Raw genomic sequence first — 20756 nt, 5'->3', positions numbered from 1 at the left:
TGGTGAGGGAGAGAGACTTGAAAATTCATAATTGTGGCCAGGAGTGGTGGCTCACTCCTATAATCTTAGCACTCGGGGAGGCTGAGGCAAAAGGATCACTTGAGCTCAGGAGTTCGAGATGAAGAGTTCAAGACCAGCCTGAGTGAAACCCCCATCTCTATAAAAAACAGAAAAATTAACTTGGTGTGGTGGTGCATGTCTATAGTCCCAGCTACTCAGGAGGGTGAGGCAGAAGGGTTGCTTGAGCCCAAGAATTTGAGCTACGATGACACCACTGTACCCTACCTGGGGCAATAGAGCAAGACTCCATCTCAAAAAAAAAAAAAAAGAAAGAAAGAAAACTCATAATTGTGACATGGGGTTATGACTATAAAATGTTTAATCTGAGAAGTAGGCAGGTCAGAGGAGGGCTACTCATCTCTCTGGAAATTGCAGTAGGATCCACTGAAGAAAGTTTTATAAGGAGCTTGAAGAGTTGATATTGTTTTGTCTGGTAAAGAGAAGTAGGAAATTCATTCCAGGAAATGCACACCGGATATCAAAAGCTGTAGAGATATGAGAGTAAAGTGCCTTTGATTTCTAAGATAGTTTAGGTGATGTTTATGAGCATCGTGGGCAAGTAAGATGGAAGCTTCTGCCAAAAGCTAAAGGGAATTATCAGATATAAGAAAAAATTTGAATGTATGGATTTAGCGAAAACAAATTGAAAGTCATAAAGAAATGATAGGTTAGAATTAAATTTTAGAAATGTCATTTTGGTGACATATGGAGGATGGATTAGAAAAGGAAAAGACTAAATACTGGGAAAACAGCTCGGTTAATGACAAGCTGCGATAGGATATCACAGTGTATGGTTGAGATTGGAAATGTGGAAGATAGATGGAACCAGCCTGGCTTGTATTAACTTTTGTTCTCCCTGACCTTGAGCAAGTTACTCAACTGCTTGATGCTTCAGTTTCCTCATGTATAAACAAGGCATAATAATGAAACCCACACAAGGGGTTGTTATACATATATGAATATATATAATTAATTAAGCATATAAAAAGTGTGTGACAAATAGTAACTACTTAATTAATGTTGGTTATTATCATTAACACCTCATTGAAACATTATAAAAGCCCTATGAGAGAAATTCATTATTTACATCCATTTTACAGATATAAACATTAAGGCTTCTAAATTTTAAGTAACTATGATAGCTAAATACTGCTTTTCATACATTCACATATTAAATACACACGCCATAGGTCTTATAACAATGTGTAAAATAAGAGTTAATTATATATCATTATCTATTAATTGATCTTGAATCTGCTACACATTAAAATCATGCAATCATGAAGTTCCCATTCTCTTTAGAGTTTTGCTACAAATTCAGAAGATTAGAACTAAAGCAAGCACATGGCATAGAGAGAAAAAAAGGTTTGGCACTACTCAGCAGAAAAGTATACACTATAAATGATAAAATTTGTTCATTTGCCTTGCTCTCTGAGACATTCCTCATCTGTATGACTCTATATTTCTCCTGTCACTTGAAGAGATACTCAGTAGACTCCTGGTTTCACAATATGGTCATGTTAATGTATTTTTCAAAGTTGCATATCTTTGACAAGAATTAAAAAAAATCATCACTAAGTTAATTCCTAGTCTTCTGTCATACCAATAGTCCAGAGAAAGTCAACTTTAGAACTTGTTTGTAAACCGTATCATCTGTCCTGCGACGTCTGTGTGTTTTTTCATTTGTTTATAATAACAGGTGACAATGCCATCTGCCAGCTTAACAAATATTGTATGTCCTTCATGGTTCTTTTAAAAAAAATGTAGCTCTTTGTCATACTCTTTCTCAGATGCACATAATAGCACTTAGTCAAAACTAAAATTCAAATTTGGGGACCATCTATGCTTTATCGAGTGATTCATTGTGGATGAGGTTTAACATTTTTGATGTGCAAGCTATGGAAAAATAGAAATTTTAAAACAGCTATCAGATAAAACTTCAGGAATGTGAAGAAGGAGCTGATATAAATCCATCTTCCTTATACAGGATGAAGGAATTAGATTACCCTGTAGATAGGACCTAACTACCTCTTAATATTCTCCTGGCCTTTGAAGTTATAGGTTCTATGTGTTGTACTTTCCCAGCTCATATTGGTTCAAAGCATCGCAGCTTCACAGAGGAAAAGTTTCTTTTAATTTCCAGAATATCAATTTATGTGTGTAGCAGGGGGAGGTAGAATAAGAAGGTCTTCAAGGTTGGAGAAATACATTAAAAATTACACTTTCAAGTTACTATTTAATAGCAACTTGTTTAAACTCTCCTTTTGGACCCCAAATTCCATAACTCCTAGTATTCAGAGCCTCACTTCAGCAACCATGTCTGTATTCACCCACTACTCTTGCCTCTGCCAGGACCTAGTCTGGGCAATCTCCTCAAGTCAAACTCCAAAACATTATCTGTGCCATATGGACAGCAATATGCCATAGCTGGCAAACGTATATCAAACTTTTAATATTGATTATAGATGATTAACTTTTGTCCTTATACAGTCCCAAATCTTGGTTTGATTTGTGAGGGCAATCATAAATTACTTTTCTAGTTAAAAGTAAGTCTAATATATGAAAAGAGTCTATGGTTAGTTATTCCAACCAGCCATTTAATTCTGATGAAATTGCTCCATGATGTAGATATAAAACTTCCTGTTTCACTAAATCCTTTACACTGGAGAAGTGGAAGCTAACATTACTCAGTAACCTTAGAAAAAGATTGGAACCCCAATGAAAAATGATGCTGAACACCAGGTGAGCTGGCCTTGTTATTTTCTACTTTTGTGATAAATTCTTAAATATATAAGCATCAAAGTATGATTTTCAATTTGTTGCTATTTTTAAAATCTATATCTTCTCCAGCTAATACTTAATAACAATAACGTTTGAAGTTTTGTGTGCCTCCCATATAAAATGGCGAATAAATCACCATTCTAACAATTAATATGTTTAGAGTCTAAGTACAAATCATGAGACAATTTATATATCATAATTTGCATAATCTATTTGTTGATAGAAGTCACTGCATCAGTGTCACTATATATGGAGAGAAATCTACCTACAAAATTTCGGGGCATATAAACTGCATAAACATTATATAAATATATAGATACAGACATGGATATAGACATGTAGATATAGAAATAGAAATATATATATATGCATTTAAAGCCCCAGAATTCATTCTGACCTATAGTGTTTTATTCTTTTCTAGTAACTTTATTCAAATATGCTAAAATTAATAGAAAGATATGTGCTTTCATTATGTTATTAAACTTTATGTCATATTTATTTATTAGGTTCATGTTTTTGATTCATGATTATTTCCAAAAATGCAAACTTTGGAATGTATTATGATTTTAAAATTATCATAATCTTGGAAATATTAGAATATAAATATATTATTTTTTCTACTTTATTTCCAGTACTATTTATACCAAGTTAGTTCAATGTAGACTTCTGGCACATATCATTGGTGTAAAATATACCAATTTTAAAATAAATTCAAAGTTAGAACTTGAATGGCGACATTGAAATGGATAGCCTAAAATTGGCAACTTATTTTGTAATGAGATAACAGAAGGGAGGTCAGGCAATTTTATTTGCCTGTTATCAATAGACCCAGGATTATTTTCTTACAGAAAAACCATCAGTGCAAGTAATTAGTAGATTGTGCTTTACTGACCAGGCTGCTTTCTAATTCCCACCATGGTGCTGCTCGATTCTCTATGCATTTACAGGGTTGTAATTATATATGAGGGTTTAGAGTGACTTTGCCCAGCAAGGTAATCAGCCCGGTTGGAACAACTGGGACTGAGAAAGTGGCAAGAGAGTATAACACCTGGGTAATGTCATGCCTGCAAAAGCCATGGACTTGGCATAGATCAGCTGGAAGTACAGGACTGGAGTTGGGGACTGATATTATTACCTTCAAAGTGAAATGTGGTTCTCAGTGAACCAAATAAACCCACAAAGATAATTGAAAAACAAGCAAATAGAAAACAGCAGAAAAACCTTGAGATTAAGAAAACAAAGTAGGAGATGCCATTATTTGGGACTTTTGGTTACAACTACTATAACCATTATTGGTTACAACTTTTCTTTGATCTACTCATTAGTTCACATCTTAAGTAAATATATTTTGCATTTAATGTAATATCTTTCTTTTTTTTTTTTTTTTTGAGACAGAGTCTCGCTTTGTTGCCCAGGCTAGAGTGAGTGCCGTGGCGTCAGCCTAGCTCACAGCAACCTCAAACTCCTGGGTTCAAGGGATCCTTCTGCCTCAGCCTCCCGAGTAGCTGGGACTACAGGCATGCGCCACCATGCCCGGCTAATTTTATATATATATATATATATATATATCAGTTGGCCAATTAATTTCTTTCTATTTATAGTAGAGACGGGGTCTCGCTCTTGCTCAGGCTGGTTTTGAACTCCTGACCTTGAGCAATCTGCCCGCCTCGGCCTCCCAAGAGCTAGGATTACAGGCGTGAGCCACAGCGCCTGGCATAATATCTTTCTTGAATCCAAGTCATAACCTGTGACCTATAATACTCATAATGATGCTTTAAATAATGAAATATTTTAAAGATTTTTATTAATAACTCCTTATCAATTTTCTCTAACATTTTTAAAGTATGATCTATCTAAGTCAAACTTCATGTATATGGCTGGGATATAACTGGCTTCTCATATTTATTTGACCCATATCTATTTAAGGGTCTCTCTCTCTCTCTCTCTATTATATATGTATACGTGTATATATTAAGTGTGTGCATATCCTCCTTTGGCCAGTTCTTATTCTCCCTGAAACGTAACCAACTCTTCTTGCCTGTTTGGACTGCTTCGGATTCCATATTTCTAAGATTCCGTGGTAGAGTCATCGTCTCAGTTACTTTTACTTAATATGCCTCATCTGCTAATCCATGAGAGTGCAAACGTGGCTATATTCTAGGTCATTCCATGACAATCCTGATAATTCTGCTGCACAGCTTCCTTAAAATTTAATATTTAAACCAATCACTATAGATTTTAACACTTTTCTATGGCATTCATTTCCTGAGAGGACATCTTAAAGTTAGGGTTGGGATAGCGCCCCTAGTGCTCCCTATGTTTTTAAAAAGTGTTCCTTTTTAAAGTGTTCCTTATGGATTTGTACATAGATACCCACACACATACGTATACATTTTAACTCACTCTGATATTTTCTCCTAACTCTGTTTAATTAGATGGATAGCTTTAGACTGTTTTTCAAAAGTTTAAAATACATGACAAATGTAATTGAACTTTTGCCAGTGACGTTTTACTACTAGACCAAACTCTCCCCAAGACGTGTAACTGGCTTGAAACAGAGATAGAGATATCTTCAAGGTATCAAAGACTTTAATACAGACCTAAGTTACCTTCACACTGTTTAGCGCAGTGAGGTAATATGAAATGGAGGAGAGAATATGGACTTCACTTGTCAGGGCTATACAGATATAGATATGTGCAGCATGTGGACATAGATATACAGATATACACACAGTTTTTACACTAAATGTATATACATTGTATATATATATACTTTATGTGTATACATGTATATATCTTTGTATACAGTATATACATAGATATACAGATATACACACAGTTTTTACACTAAATGATCATGTCTTAAAAATACATGGGAAAAGCCTACTTAATGCTCCTTTTTAGGGCACATCTTTCTCTTTTGTCATTAGCATACTTGAAGAATTATGAAACCCCAACTTAATGATGAAGGAATTATATAAAGATAGCAAGGATATTGCAGCATTCTGTGAAACTTCCAACTCTGGCAACGGAAAATGTTAAATCTCAGGAAATCTTTGCCAACAAACTGGTCTTCATGATATATTTTGAAAAGGTCAGAATTGTTGTCAGAACTCTGAAAAGCAATATAGCTCTAGAACCCAATAGTAATTTCTGCTGAGATTGTCAGGCACAGGACAAATGGATGTAAGAATCCCTATTAATTATTTATCTATGATAAGAAAAATGCTCAATAACTTTCAAAAAGTTAAAGCCATTTTCATGAAAGATGCCAAGAATGCTGACCGCTACTACTCTTCTGACTTCTATTTGCTCCAAGGTATGGGCTGTTGGTAAGAAAATATTTTTCCTAAGCAACATCATGAATTAGAATTTACAGAATCATTTGAATGCTCTATATTATTATGTAATACAGTGGATATATTATTATTTTATACACAAAATTATAATAAATGTGTTGGTTACCACAATAATGCAATAAAACCCTCTCTTTAGACATTGGGACTAGAAGTTAATTAATTCAAAATATTTTAAGGCAGTAAATTATAAAAATGATACATACATATCTGACACATTTTATTTTAATTTAAACTATAAAAGATTCTTGATATAGGATTAACACATTAGTGCCAGGTGAGTTGTATTTAACCCATACTAGTTTTGAGCCCAGGGCCTTGAGGAAGCATATGTAACTCACACATCCCTTCACCTTGGGATCTGCGAGAACTACGTTTTAAGTTGCATATAACTCACGCACAGAAAATGATAAAAAATAATAAATTTTTCATTAAGTTAGAAAGGATCATTTTGTTTTTGAAGTTTTTATTCTATTTTTATAATAAAGCACCTTGGCCTCAAGGATAAGTTGTGGGGGTTTTTGTTGTTGTTTTTTTCTAGTGTGGCAGCCAATGTGTTAAGGACTCATTTGTGTGTGGGATCACTGGTTGGAGTTTTACATTCTTTTGCATGAAAAAATCCTTATTTATTATCTATGAATCTTTCAGTTTTGACTTTTTTACATTAGAATAAGAACTTAAAAACTTGTAAAAATTCTTTTGGAAAATAATCATTTTAGACTTTTATCATTGTTTTTCCTATAGAATAATTTTATTTAAAAATAATTTTATTTTAGAATAAAATAAATAATATAAATAAATAAAATAAAATAATAAATACAAGTAAATAAAATAATTTTATTGTAGAATAATTTTATTCTTAATCTGTGTATTAGAAAGAATACACAAAAGAAAGAAAGAAAATGTATTAGAAAGAATAAAATGTATTAGAAAGAATACACAAAAGAAAGAAAGAAAATGTATTAGAAAGAATAAAATGTATTCTTTCTAATACATTTAAACTTAGTTTTTATTTTTTTAAACTATATTTTTCACTCATAAATCCATTGTATGTGTAATAATTAAATCATGTAATAGAAATAACAAGTAAAACTAACATAAGTAGCCTTAAATTTATGTTTATTACAAACACTTTATAAACATACAATTCCAGCAATGAAAGCAGACACATGTACAACCTATTCTGGGTAGGCATGATATTCAACTAACCAGAACAGAAGTATGTGGAAGTATTCCGGAAAGCTCACTATCTATGAGAAAATTTTACACAGAACTTCTACCACATGGTATTGAACTCAAGACATCAGGGGAATATTTATATTTCTAAGTAGTTCTATGCTTTAGGCAGTTGATAAGTAAATTGGACCACTTAGAAAATTTAACATCTTAAATTTTTCTCCTAATAGTAGTAGGGGTTGCTTCAGAGGCATTGTCTAATTTTTTCCCCATCACCAATGAAATGAGACAGCATGTCTTTGGGAAATAGAAGACTGACAGCCTTGCAGTAATGTAGTGTCATGCTGAGACCTACATAAAGTAGAAAAAGTTCTATTACTTAAAAAATTTTATTAGCTGCTATTTTGTGCTGTTTTTATCAACTTATTAATAAAAAAACATGAAAGCAAAGTACAATGAAATGTGAAAATATATAAATACATATATGTACATTTGTATTTATTACAAAATGTTGAATATATGTGTCTGTGTATATATGTACAAATCAGTATTACATATGCATATAGATTTTTAATGTCACCCAGGAAGTGATATCATAGTAGTTTAAGATTTGGACAAATCATCTTTACCAATTAACAACCATATAACCTAGGTCAAGTTAATGTCTCTCTGCCTCAGTTTCTTCATCTTCAAAATAGAAGTAATATTGCCTATTATTGACTATACTATTGCCTATCTCAATAAATAGGGACATATCTGTAAAATGCTTAGAATAATGCTATTAATAGTAATAGTAGTGTATGATATGTGTGCACATGGACAGAGAAACCATGTATAATATTTTACAGCATTTGTAATGCTTTGAATGTTCAAGTTTGAGGTATGAAATATATTTCATGCCTTGACAGAACTTATCATTTTGTGCCTGTACCAGTTATCTATGCTGCATTAATAGAATCTATGGTGGGACTCCTAAAGCTGATTGAAAACATCATGTCTTATTACATTCACCCATGGACAGCACAGACACCTCTGCCAACAGGAACACAAATATTAGGACTGCCTCTTTTTAGAACAGCATCTCCATATCTGTGTTGAATTAAAAAGTACGGTTACTTTAAAGGGCATAGTAGACATTATATTTACCATGCTAGAAATAGCATACCTCAAGTCAAATTCTAAAATGTTCTTGCAGCCATCTTTTGGCATTCTCTCGTATTTCTAGTTGCAATTTCTGATATAACCCACTGCCACAGTGACTGCCAGTACATGGTAGTGATCTTGATAACATTTCTGCTTTCATTTCAACTCTTGATTGGCCGTTAGCAGTCAGAGTAAGCGAGGCTGTCATTTCATCTCCCATCCATATGAAATTGAATTTTATGAAAGAGACGTCACCTAGAGTTTGAGAGGTTTGATTGACATCTTCCATTTAGCTTCCTTGCTAGTGAAAGAAACAGTGCCCTGAAACCTCTGCTGGTGCCTTTGCTTGAGGAGGGGAAGAGCAGATGGGGGAAGAAGGGAAGGAGGGAAGGAGGGGGGGAGGGAAGGAGGGAATGAGACAGGGAAGACACCAGCATGCAGGTCACTATGGCATCCCCTTCTGCTCCTAACAGTAACAGCTTGCATACTTCCACCTCCAATCCTATTAAATAGCCAATGTCTGCTTAAAAGAGAACACCTGATGATGATAATGACATTGTTAATTCAGTGCCTCAACTTGGGGGAGGGTAGCTAATGGGGGAAAGGCAGGAGTATTGGAGTGGTATTTTACCTTGTTTTGAATTCATAAAATAAAAATGCATACAAAGACACACAAGAAGTTACTAAGACCAAAGCTGAAGCTGTTTATACATTGCTTCTCTGATAATGATACATAAGATATATTTTTGGACTCTTTATCAGCTTTTCAAAAAAAAAAATTCTGCATTTTTACCTAGTTGACAAATTTCAAATTCTCCAGATGGCAGCTTTAATATGTTTAATATGATTGTGCTGTTAAAAAATAGCAATAGAGTTTTCTCTAGAGAAAACCATTTGCTATGAGAAAGCAATACCATATGATACATGAAAATAAGAACATTGCAAGCTATTTTTATTTGGCTTTTACTGAGCTCTCAATGAATACAAAATCAGTATTGAACAAATAGATGATGGTGATAATGAACTTAGCAACTTATTCTACCCAATTCCTAAAGTTCCTTATTAAAATATAGTCCATCTATCCCTCATCTACTTTTGGCAATGGTAGCCACATAATGATGTCTGTGTATACTTGCTACATGAACAATAAGAGATTTGAAGATGGATCACAAACAGATATATAGATCCATACCACAGTATCTTTTGAATAGCTGCACCTGGGCCCTCTTGAGAGTTTTGAAAATTTCTGCCCTAAGACCCATTCTAAGTATTATTAGATCATGTCTCCTGGTATGAAACTATTTCTACCAGCTGACAAGACAATATATAATCATTTCATCATCCATTTTCATTCCCACATCTCATGAGTGCCTACAACAGTGTTTTGCAGTGCTCAGTGCTTGTAATACTCTATAATGTTTATAGAATGCATGATTCAAAAGTCAATGGCCACTGTCTTCTGAAAAGTAGATATTTTCTTTTATGTTATGAATATTTAACCCAGTTGTGTATTAGCTGGACCTTGTATCAAGTTAAGACTCTTTTGTGAAGAAGATAGTGGAAATTCAAGGCCAAGCGGATACATTATAGATTCTAATTCATACCTGCCATGTGCTTTGAGTGAGTCATGAAAACTACCTAGAACAGCTGTCATTTTGATGTGTTCTGGTTCTTCTGGGAAGTTAGATTTCTGCTGAGTAAAATTATAGACTCTGTGGAGAAATCAAAACAGTGATCCATCTACCAAGAAGATCTGCACTGTAATCTTTTTAGCTTATTTCACATTAAGTATGGGAAAATTTTAAACCTAATAAATGAGAGTTAGGCTACCAAAGTATGAAACCATTTTACAGTACAACTCCAGATAAATGCCATTTTATTGTGACTTGGCATTACTATTATTCTATTAGCCCCATTGATAGTAGAAACTTTCAGCTCATGCTTTTATCTAAGATGTTCTGTACTGACTGTGGACTAGTCTGTACTGTGAAGTGCATAATTTGTAATAATAGAGTAATAGTAATAATTATGATTATTTTACAGGATTATCATAGTGATTACACGAATTTGTAAACCACAGAGTTGCATATATGGAAATAGTCTTTACTGTATCTTTTTGATCTTTTATCTTGTCATAAGAACAAAGAACCTTTCATGGCCAACAAAGTTAGAATGGGGAAGGTTTGATTCCAGCTCTGCAGTCATGACCTTGGACATTTTACTTATCCTCTCTGAACATCAATTTCCTCATCTGTACAATAAAGATAATGGTAAACAATAATTGTAGGATACATGATTTAAAAGTAAGTATTGATTTAAAAACATATTAAAATTCCTATAGTATCTGGGATATAAGTGCTCAATATATTTTAATAATTGTTATATTATAACAAAATACAGACACACTCTTTAACTGTTCTATAAGAGATCAGAGATTTGTGTTATAATAGCTATATTAAGCTAAAAATCTAAACATTTTTAAAAACCCTACTTCTGAAAATCAAATATTTAGTGATTACATAGACACATATTTATAAAATTTGGCATGTAAGCACACACATCAAGGGCCAGGGAATCATGAGACTTGGAAAGTTCAATTCAACAACAATCAAACTATTTTTATTGGTGCTCTAGTGTTAACTTACAGTGGTACTTTTCAGAAGACTCTCCTTTTTCTAAGCTAGTATAATATATTAGTCATCAACTTGCCTTTTGATAGTATTAATGTTAACTATGAAATGGTTATAAATTACTATGCAGAATGAACAGTTCTGAAAAATAATAAATGATTTTGTTATCACAACTTAAGTATTAGGTGAAATATTTAGAATTATATATAAATGGGATTATTACACAAAATAGTGGGAAAAGTCTTAAAATTAATCATTTGACATCTTTGTGGGTGTTTAAATAACCCTAATGAGTCAACCTCAGAAAAATGTGTGACTTAGTGTTTCAATATGTTATATTAAGAAATATCGCATATAATGCTTTCATAATATAATTCATAAGAAAATACACCTCTGTAAGAAACATAAATACTTGTTTTTATTAATATTTTGTTTCCTTGAACTATGTCAAATCTTTCCCAATATTTTCTTGGAAAGCTTTATTGTTCTCAACTATATGGAGACAGAATTCTTAAAGTAGATGTTGATCTTATCACATTTAAAAGAGGTGGAGAGAGAAGGTGGGAATAAGAGATATAATAATATTTGAAGCCTGTTCATTTACCATGGTGCTACACAAGATGTTAAATCAGGCAGGAATACATTCATCAAGAAATACCTCCATCAAATAATTTAAATTTTCCAGGAATGTATGTCATGTTATTTGCATTTGTGACCAATAGAATAAGAAATATTCGAACATCTCTAACTGAAATATTCTGGCAAGAGTACAAATGTAGAATGACACTGTACTAAAAATACCAGGGTCCAAATCCATATGTGCTGTTGAAATATGAATAATAGCACCCAGTTAAGATACAACTCAAGCATTTTAAAAAGTATTCTATGTATATTATTACTCTAATTTTCATGTAAACATCAGGACTTATAAATTACAATATTCCCATTTTATAGATGAAGAAACTGAGATTCATAGAGATCAGGGGACCTCCTGTGGTCACAAGTGAGTTAGAATTCAAACATGATTTTCTAATTCTAAAACCTGAGGCCTGAACCATGATAATATATTGATTTCTATGACAATCAGAGCAATTAGGGCCCCATCTCTTTTGGGTGGTGTTTTTGTCATGGTGGCAATGGCAGTATTGGTGGTGGTTTTATTCCTTGTTTTGTTTTCTAAAGAAAAGCAACTATGTGGAAGACGGCAGAATATTCTTGTTTCAATTGGATTAAAATAAGTTGTTATTTGCGACCTATTTTTATAAAACACCTTACAATTTTATTTTGCTCTCAGTGAATAAACACACATACCACATACAAACAAGTGTGTACATACACATACACATACATTTGAGTTACTCAAGTGTAACTAAAACTCTGTAAGTAAAGCTTTGTGCTCTGTCCACTATTTTTGTCTATCTCTTATATGTATAATTGTAAAAGAGCCTACTTCAAGTTTATCCTCTTTATTTTATATGTGAATAAGATTTCTTGGTGAGATGAAAGAAATTTGTGTCTATTCAATAGTATATCTCCTGTATATAATGTTTAAAAACTGGCATATGAGTTGTCATTTATCTTGTCCACTGTGAACACCACAGAGGATCTTAAGAGGGGAACATTATCAATCATATTTATACAGAGTTTTGCTTTGTGATATTGTTACATTTTAGGCAATTGTAAAGACCTCGGCACCTCAGCAATATTATAAAGACCGAGAACACCTCTAAAGTCTTTACAGCTTTCTTGGGAATTGACTTAAAAATATGAGAAAGCTACACAGGCATCCTTTTTGACAGCAGACAAGTCCAGAGTATTCAAGACTACAGTTCACTGAAGGAAACTACAGGGCAGGTTAAGTAAAGGAAATGAGGATGAGATTTAGTGTGACAAGATCCAGCAAAGGACAGAATAAACACGGACATCAGGGTCAAAGCAGAATTAGCAGCTTCACCAAAGTGAGCAGACAACAAGGAATGAGAAATACTGTACTGGAGACTCGCGCACAGGGGAACCCGAACCCAAGGCAAAATCTCAGTGCAGGGGCGTCCTGCTGAAGGAGCCAAGCCCTATCTTGGTCAGGGAGATAATACAGGAACTGTTTCCATATCTCATTTAATGTTGTTTTAAGATCTTTGGGAGCAGAAAACAAATAGGAGATACAACTAGGAACAAGAAATTGGCCATACTTGCCTGTAAATGTATGAAAAGAGGTTAGCAGCAATTTCTATTGACAAAATTCTGAGCAACAGGTGGACGTTCTGTAAGTTAGGCTGGAAGTTTATCTTAACTTTTGTGATTCCTACAGATGAAATAAAAACTTTGGTCCCATCCCGAGAACCATTATGTTCCTTTCAACTTTCATCTTGGTTTCCCTAATAGTGTGTGTGTGTGTACTGTAACAAGGCTAACTTTACTTGTTAGATAAGTCATCTTCCCCTGAAAACAACTAAAATAAATATCATTCTCTATTGACTATTAAAATTTTATTAAGTTTTGACAAGTTTTTGTCATTTCCCTAAAGTCCACTTTGTCAATGCAAATATACTTTGGATGGAAGCATTCCACTGCCTACCATCAGAATCTAAGTCTATTCTTGTATCTTTCCTCAGAGACTTTAGAGTTGAGAAAATCTGAAATCTCAGAATCCTAAAGGGTCTGGAGACACCGAAAGGGTAGAAGGCACAGAGATAACAGGGGTGTCCATAGATAAGTTTAATTTCAATTGATATAATTTAACACTAGAAATTTAATTTGGTTGTTTTCAGCCTCTAATAACACAATTTTTTAAAACAAATCAAGGAACATGTGTTTCATCATGACAGAATCAAAAGCCTATTTTTTCCTCCCAAAGGCTCTATATAAGTTTTATTTTTTTATTCATTTTACTCATGAGTTATGTTTTAATGACACAAGAAGATTGTAGTAATATTTGAAAGAAAAAATGATCAAGAAATTTGAGTTATTACCAAGACAATGTTGAAAGGTGACAAACCCCAAGTCCTACTAGTTGTGAAAACATAGCATTCTAGCTTTTTAAAAATTAATATGCTCAGGTACCAGTAATTTCTTTGTTGTTAAAGTTGAATGGCAACAGACACCTAGACAATATGAAGGTTTCCTATTCGCCGTGAAAACATTTGAAGCAAACTTCTATCAGACTGAATACTCTCAGGAGGTCAAATTTAGCTTAACAAATTATTAACTTAACTGGGCCCAGTTTTTCACATGTACATTCAGGAGCATGGAGTGAATATCTTCCGATCTAAAAAGTCAATAAATGTATTTATCTGGAAGATATTTCGCCAATGCTTCTGATGAACATTAATTATCATTGAAACTAACATTTTTTCCTTGATAGCACTTATCAGAAAGGTTTTAAGACTTTTTCAGATAAAGCATATTCTATATTAATCAATGACTATTAAAATTCATTTTTATTATAGTGTAAAGAAAAGGGAAATTTTTATGTTTTCCAGTTCATACATATATATTAAAGAAGAACCAATAATACCCATTATAACATTTAGGATTTTGTAACCAGAATTAGCCCAGCATTTCCATTTTGAAAAATTTAGCCTATGGTTATATTAACATAGAAATACATGATCATTTAATGTTCTCATGGGTGTTACAGCCAAAAATTGTAAACAAATTAACAGTCTGTTAAAATGGAATGCTTTTAAAAGGATATAATGAGGTAGATCTATTAAGGCAGGGTGTGCTAATGTAGATAAACCGCATGACACATCATTAAATGAGAAATGTAAGATGAAAAGACATATCTACATTACAATCCCATTTATGTAAATAAAAATGACTTGAAAAGATTTTACACATATATGACAGATACATGCTCATATGCTGGCATCTACTTATGATATTTTACTGAACAGCTAAGTTCCCCAAATTTATACAGGTTGCCTTTGGGGACAGAGTATGGGACTTGATGGTTTCCTGAAAGTTTGTTACAGTGTTTAAATAAAGTTTGTGCCTTAGTTATCAGTTGAGGCCAGTGCAACATATGTAACAGTGTAAGATTAAGAAAGACCATATTGAATTAGAGGTTAGTTTATAGATACAAAAATCCCAAATAAAATTTTGTTTCATTTAATTATTTTAAATAAAATTTAACCCAAACTAAGAATGTGCTAAAAATAATATACCATCCCAAGTAGGGATTTTAACAGGTACAGAAGGATAAACAAAGGATATTAATATAATCAATCACATTCATGATTTAAAAGAAAGAATATAATCATCTCAGTAGATGCAGAAATAGTAATTGATAACGATTAGCTGCTATTTATGTTATAAATTAAAAATTCATAAAAATAGTAATTAATGGGAACAGAATTCTTTGTGGCAGCAAAGAATTGACAACAACCAAGTTATGCATTTATAATGGTCTACTCTGTAGAAGTCAAACACAAGGAACCAAAATGTATAAATAATAAAATAGATAAGCATAAACGAGACTTATACCATAAGTCTTATATGAAAATAACACACCATATAAACATCAGAAATATGTTTTTTAAGGCTATATACATATTTTTACATGTCAGACAATTAGAAGGGCATAAGGTAAATACATTAAAGAAGGTCCTGTGGGCAAAACCAGAGTAACACTGGGAACATGGATTGAAGGAGGCAAAAAGTAGAATAAACAAATCAATGATGATATAATGTCATGGACTGACAAGTGTGATCAAAGAGATTCTCTATACTATTCCAAAATAAATAAATAAGGTAAAAAAGTAGTATATATCCTGTAACCAGTATAGTTCCTACAGCATAACCTATGAAAGCTTTTTGTTTTTGGACTAAGGGTAGAGTAAATGGACAAAGTAGAGACATAGCTTAGAGACCATGCCCAAAGACATGACTTCTTGTTCTACCATTTACCACTTTTGCAACCTCAAGATAACCACTTAGCACACTACATCTCAGATTCCTTTATTTGCAAAATGGGATAATCATATTTACCTCCCTGGGTTTTGTGCAGAATCAATGAAATAAAGCATGGCTAGAGAACAGTATAAATGCCCAGCACACAGTAGGTGTTTTAAAATATATTTGTACTTCTCATCCCCACCACCACCACCACCAAACAGTCCCTTTATAGTTAATACTCCCCCTACTGGAAGGAATTATTAGGAAAGATCACAACTACTCCTACAAATTGTTTCTCCACTTCTACTCACTAAATATTTGAGAAAATCTTTCATTCTTCAGGCCTAGCTCCAAGTTGCAGAACCTATGATAAAACTACTTATGATGCCTAATAAGACCAATCAGAAAGTGGAAAAGACAGAAATATTAGATATGAAAAATTACACATTAATTTATTCAGTCTGTATAATCTTGTAAATAAGAATCTATTAGCTCTGTCATAAAAAAGCCTGATAAATGTTGATATAATTTCACTTTAGTCTTGCAGACTTAGTGAGTATATTATCATCTATATTTTTTTATAATTAACAATGGGACTGCTATTTTCCTCCATAATTGGTGCATTTTTTAAGATATTTCCCACTGTTTGACTGATGTACTAAATCGTCTATACTTTTTCCCTGCTGTGTCTCCACAGTAGTGACACTCAAAATTTATAGAGTTTAGATTTTTTTCTTGCTGTTGTTTTATGTTGCTACTTACTGTTTATTCATAGAGTAAGGAGAAGAAAGTTCTGTGTTGAAATGAGCTTCTATATGGATGATTGGCAATGGTGCCCTCATAACAACTGCTTAGTTTTTAGTACCATTCATGGATTCCAACAAGACATATGTAATACTGCCCAATGTCACAAATGGGTCTTGTTTATTTGAAGTGTTGATTTTATGAAATAGTCGAAGGAATATTTCATCAGAAGGCAGATCAAGATTTGTAAGACTTGGGTTATGTTCTAGTTCTATGATAGTCTGTATGTATTAACCAATCACAATATTGCATTCCCCTATTGGGACACAGGTAAATATCTTGGATTTAGCATACACAGGGTAGAGCAGACCAAGATTTTATTTATTTTTTTTAAATCTCTACCAAAATAGGTAAAAATTAAGATTTGACCAAGTTGAATTGTAACTGTTACAGCAGTTACATGGTATCTAGTGTGTCTTAGAAAATAGAGGTGCTATACAAAACAGTTGTCATGAATTTATTTTCTTTTTTAATGCCTGATGGGGAAACATGCTGCTCAACTAAAGAATTGCAGTGGGAATAATGATCATTCAAGAAGTCTGCAAATTGAGATATAGGTATTTAATTTAAAAGCACACTGCCTGTTTCGAGAGTCAGTATTTCCTTCTGACAAGAAATATCAACAAAGCATGCTGATGTTAGAAACTTAGGGGGTTTTCAAATCATCATTTTCCTTGAATACCTGGATGGAAACGATATTGAATCTTGGTGTGGAACATCAAGTCCTTTCAAAATGTTTTTCTCTGAACAGACAGTTTATTATTATTCTATCTGAGGGTAGGCAGGAAGAATGAAGCCAACAGGCTGTTTTGCTTTGTTAGATCTGATGAGAGACTTGCCAGCTCTCCACATTTCACTTTTCAATATCAAATGGCCCTTCTAGACTACCACCAGTCTCAGTTTGTTGTCATTTGGTTGGTTGCTTTTTCTTTTTCTCTTCTCCCCACTGAGATTTTTACATATGTCTTAATTATAAAGTTGTGAGCACAGATGAAAGTAGCATAGTTTGAAATGTCTTGCTTTATAAGTGACGCTTTATTTTTGTATTTGTTTTCTATTCTTCTAATTTTGTTTCAGAGCTTTTCTTTTACCTGATTACTATAGGCAACTGGGTATGAATCAAATATGAAAAAGTCACACTTGATCAGTAATCCAACACTATTATAGCTAGAAAGACCCTACACACCTAGCCGAAGTCCTGAATTTTACAAATGAAAAATCAGACACCTAGAGAAGGGAAATGACTTATGTAGGCCACTACAGCTGCTTAGTTGCAGATCTATGTCCAGAATTCAGGTGTCTTGCTAAAAAATGTTTGTTAGAACTCTTACTAAAGAGTTCTTTGCCTCCGAATCAAACTTCCTTTGTTCTATTCCCAATTTATATAATGCCATTAGACCACATCCTAACAACAAGCTTTTCTCATGGGCTTCCCTAACTTGCTGGGTGATAACTTCGACTTTTGACAGTGTACATGACAATATAATTTATCCCGTGACTGCACAGATGACATCCTGTGAATACTGCTTGCTTCCTTCACAAAATCATCCCTGAAAGGTTGTAGCCATCTGTGGATGCACAGCTTCCATGGTCTTCCTTTGAAATACACCTGAAAATGTCATTCTCACTGTTAAAGACAAATGCCAGATATGATAACACAGTTATAATTGCTAATTATAACTTCAATGTGATCCTTTTTTTCACTCACTACTATGCTGTTTCTGACATGTGCTGATCTATCCATCCTGTTTGCTATTCTAGGTTTGTGTGCTGGAGAGACAAATATTTGATTTCCTTGGATATCAGTGGGCACCTATCCTGGCAAATTTTGTACATATTATTATCGTCATTCTTGGTTTATTTGGAACTATTCAATATAGACCTCGTTACATAACAGGAGTAAGTACCCTTCCTGCCTTTTAAAAAAAATCTTATTGAAACAGAGAAAGTTGTACCAACTAAAAATGTCTTGAAAAATTATGTGTATGCCCAGTCTTAAGGATATGTATACCCTCTCTTAAGTGCTATGTGTTTATTTTCACAGTTTTAGATTACATTGACAGTAGTTAAAAATTTCAAGTTTTCAAGCCCTTGATAATGAATGTAGTCAGATTGTATTTTCATAAACTATACTTTCAGCAAATATTCTCTTATAAGCAGAACTGTGCTCCTATATTTCTAAATGATACAGTCTCTGATATAACAGATTTTCATGGGAATTTTTTTATCTTTTTAAATAATTATGTTTTATAAATTGAATAATAATAATTTAAAGTTAATACAAGTCAACATATACTATTGATATGAAAATATTAATACACATGGGGGCTAATATTTCACATACTTGAAAGCTAGAATATTCTGGACCATCGTCTCTGTGTTCTCCATACTTCTCTTTTTGGCTCAGAGGAAGTATTTTGCATTCCCACTCAAGTTAAACTTACTTAACATAAAAGTGAAATCCAACTGTGTTGCAGTTGCTATGGGAACCATAACTTAGGGGATTTTTTTTACTTTTGTACATGCTTCAGATCTCAGCTATTGCTCTTCATTAATGTATATTTTTTATAGTTTCATCATTTTTTCTATTTCTTCTATTTTTTGACAAAGGAAAAGTCTATAGGCATTTATTTAAAATTATAAAGCAAGTTTGTGGTAAAAGCTCATCTATAAGATAGTGCAGTGAAAGCTCTGCCTTGTACAGCACAAACCAGCAGGCCTCCTTAGGTTTTATGAAAGCCTCCTTCTCATAAAATGTGCCCTCCTGTGATCTGTTCTCTCTGTCATCTGGAACCCAGATAAAGCTCACTGGAACCAAGACAGGCAATGTGGTGGCAATTGGAACCCAAGGATCCACTATCTGGCTAAGGAGGAGTGAGAAGCCCATAGTCTTTGCCTCCAGGTGTATGCCCAGACCCCAGTGCGTGTCACCTGTGAGTCTAGGTCCCCATCCAAATCTTGTAAAAAGTGGGATGTGTTCTATTGCAGGATGAAGTTTTCCAGTCCAAAAGCTATTATAGTATTTTCTTCTATGAATTGTAATTTGATCCAGTGTGGGAAGGATATTGTAATGTTTGACAGTGGGGCCTCTGAAGTCATATACCAAGACTGAAATCTTGGATCTGCCAAATTCTATGTGACTTTGTACAACTCTGCCTCACTGATCTTTAGTTTTCTTACCTTTAAAATTAAAGTAATAATTATATTAACTCATAATGCTTAATTACTAGCCATTATATGAAAAATTCTTAATTTACCTTTCCTCTCTCATTAGACACTGATGTTCCTTCTTTATTGTCCTCTTATAAATCATGCTGCTTTCAGTATCATCACATACATATCTCCATTTCTGATGAAGTTCTTGGGATAAAAATCTAGATGTGAATCAAAATGTTTTAACCATTTAAAAATAGAGGTTGGTTTTGAGGAGTAATTGGATATTCTTGTGAAATATCCTTAGCACAATGCTTGGTGTTTAAAAAGCACTCAATAAATATTAGGTATAATATCTTTCTTCTTGTTATTATTTGAATATAATATTAAACTGTGTAGCATAACAATAGGCTGAAAAGAAATTTAAAATAAAGCAAAGTGTTCCAGATATTGGTTGAAATATTACTGTTCCTTTTATTCCAAGAGACTGCAATGCTTAAAAATATTTTGTGAGATTTCTATGTATCAAATTATAATCTCATCCCTTTGAATAAAATATATACCCACAAATATTTTTATATGCAGCACTTTTTCTGGCATGGGATAAGAGTTAGGGTGCCAGGACAATACCTTTAAGATCCTTATAATGTTTGTCTAGCTGAGACTATTAGACACAATTTGAACTCTTTCTGAGGTCTTAACAATGTATCTCAGAGCTACACTCTTGATTTGATCTTGACCTGCAGGCAGCACTCTG

General features: G+C 33.2%; 1 protein-coding gene across 2 annotated transcripts in view; it reads left to right on the top strand.

The window, feature by feature from the left end:
* The window catches only part of NKAIN2 (sodium/potassium transporting ATPase interacting 2), a 967023-nt gene that overhangs the window by 430860 nt on the left and 515407 nt on the right, over nucleotides 1-20756 (top strand). For both annotated transcript variants that reach the window (XR_001157261.2, XM_012777552.2), the window contains exon 2: nucleotides 18608-18745. Coding sequence is in view for 1 of the 2 variants with exons in the window: in XM_012777552.2 (XP_012633006.1) it covers nucleotides 18608-18745 (138 nt within the window). In the remaining variant the exon portion in view is untranslated. The remainder of the gene's footprint in view (nucleotides 1-18607; nucleotides 18746-20756) is intronic.

Source organism: Microcebus murinus, chromosome 5 (genome assembly GCF_040939455.1).
Source record: "Microcebus murinus isolate Inina chromosome 5, M.murinus_Inina_mat1.0, whole genome shotgun sequence".
Classification (NCBI taxonomy): domain Eukaryota; kingdom Metazoa; phylum Chordata; class Mammalia; order Primates; family Cheirogaleidae; genus Microcebus; species Microcebus murinus.
Note: the sequence above shows the minus strand (reverse complement) of the source record. Positions and strands in the feature narration are given on the sequence as shown.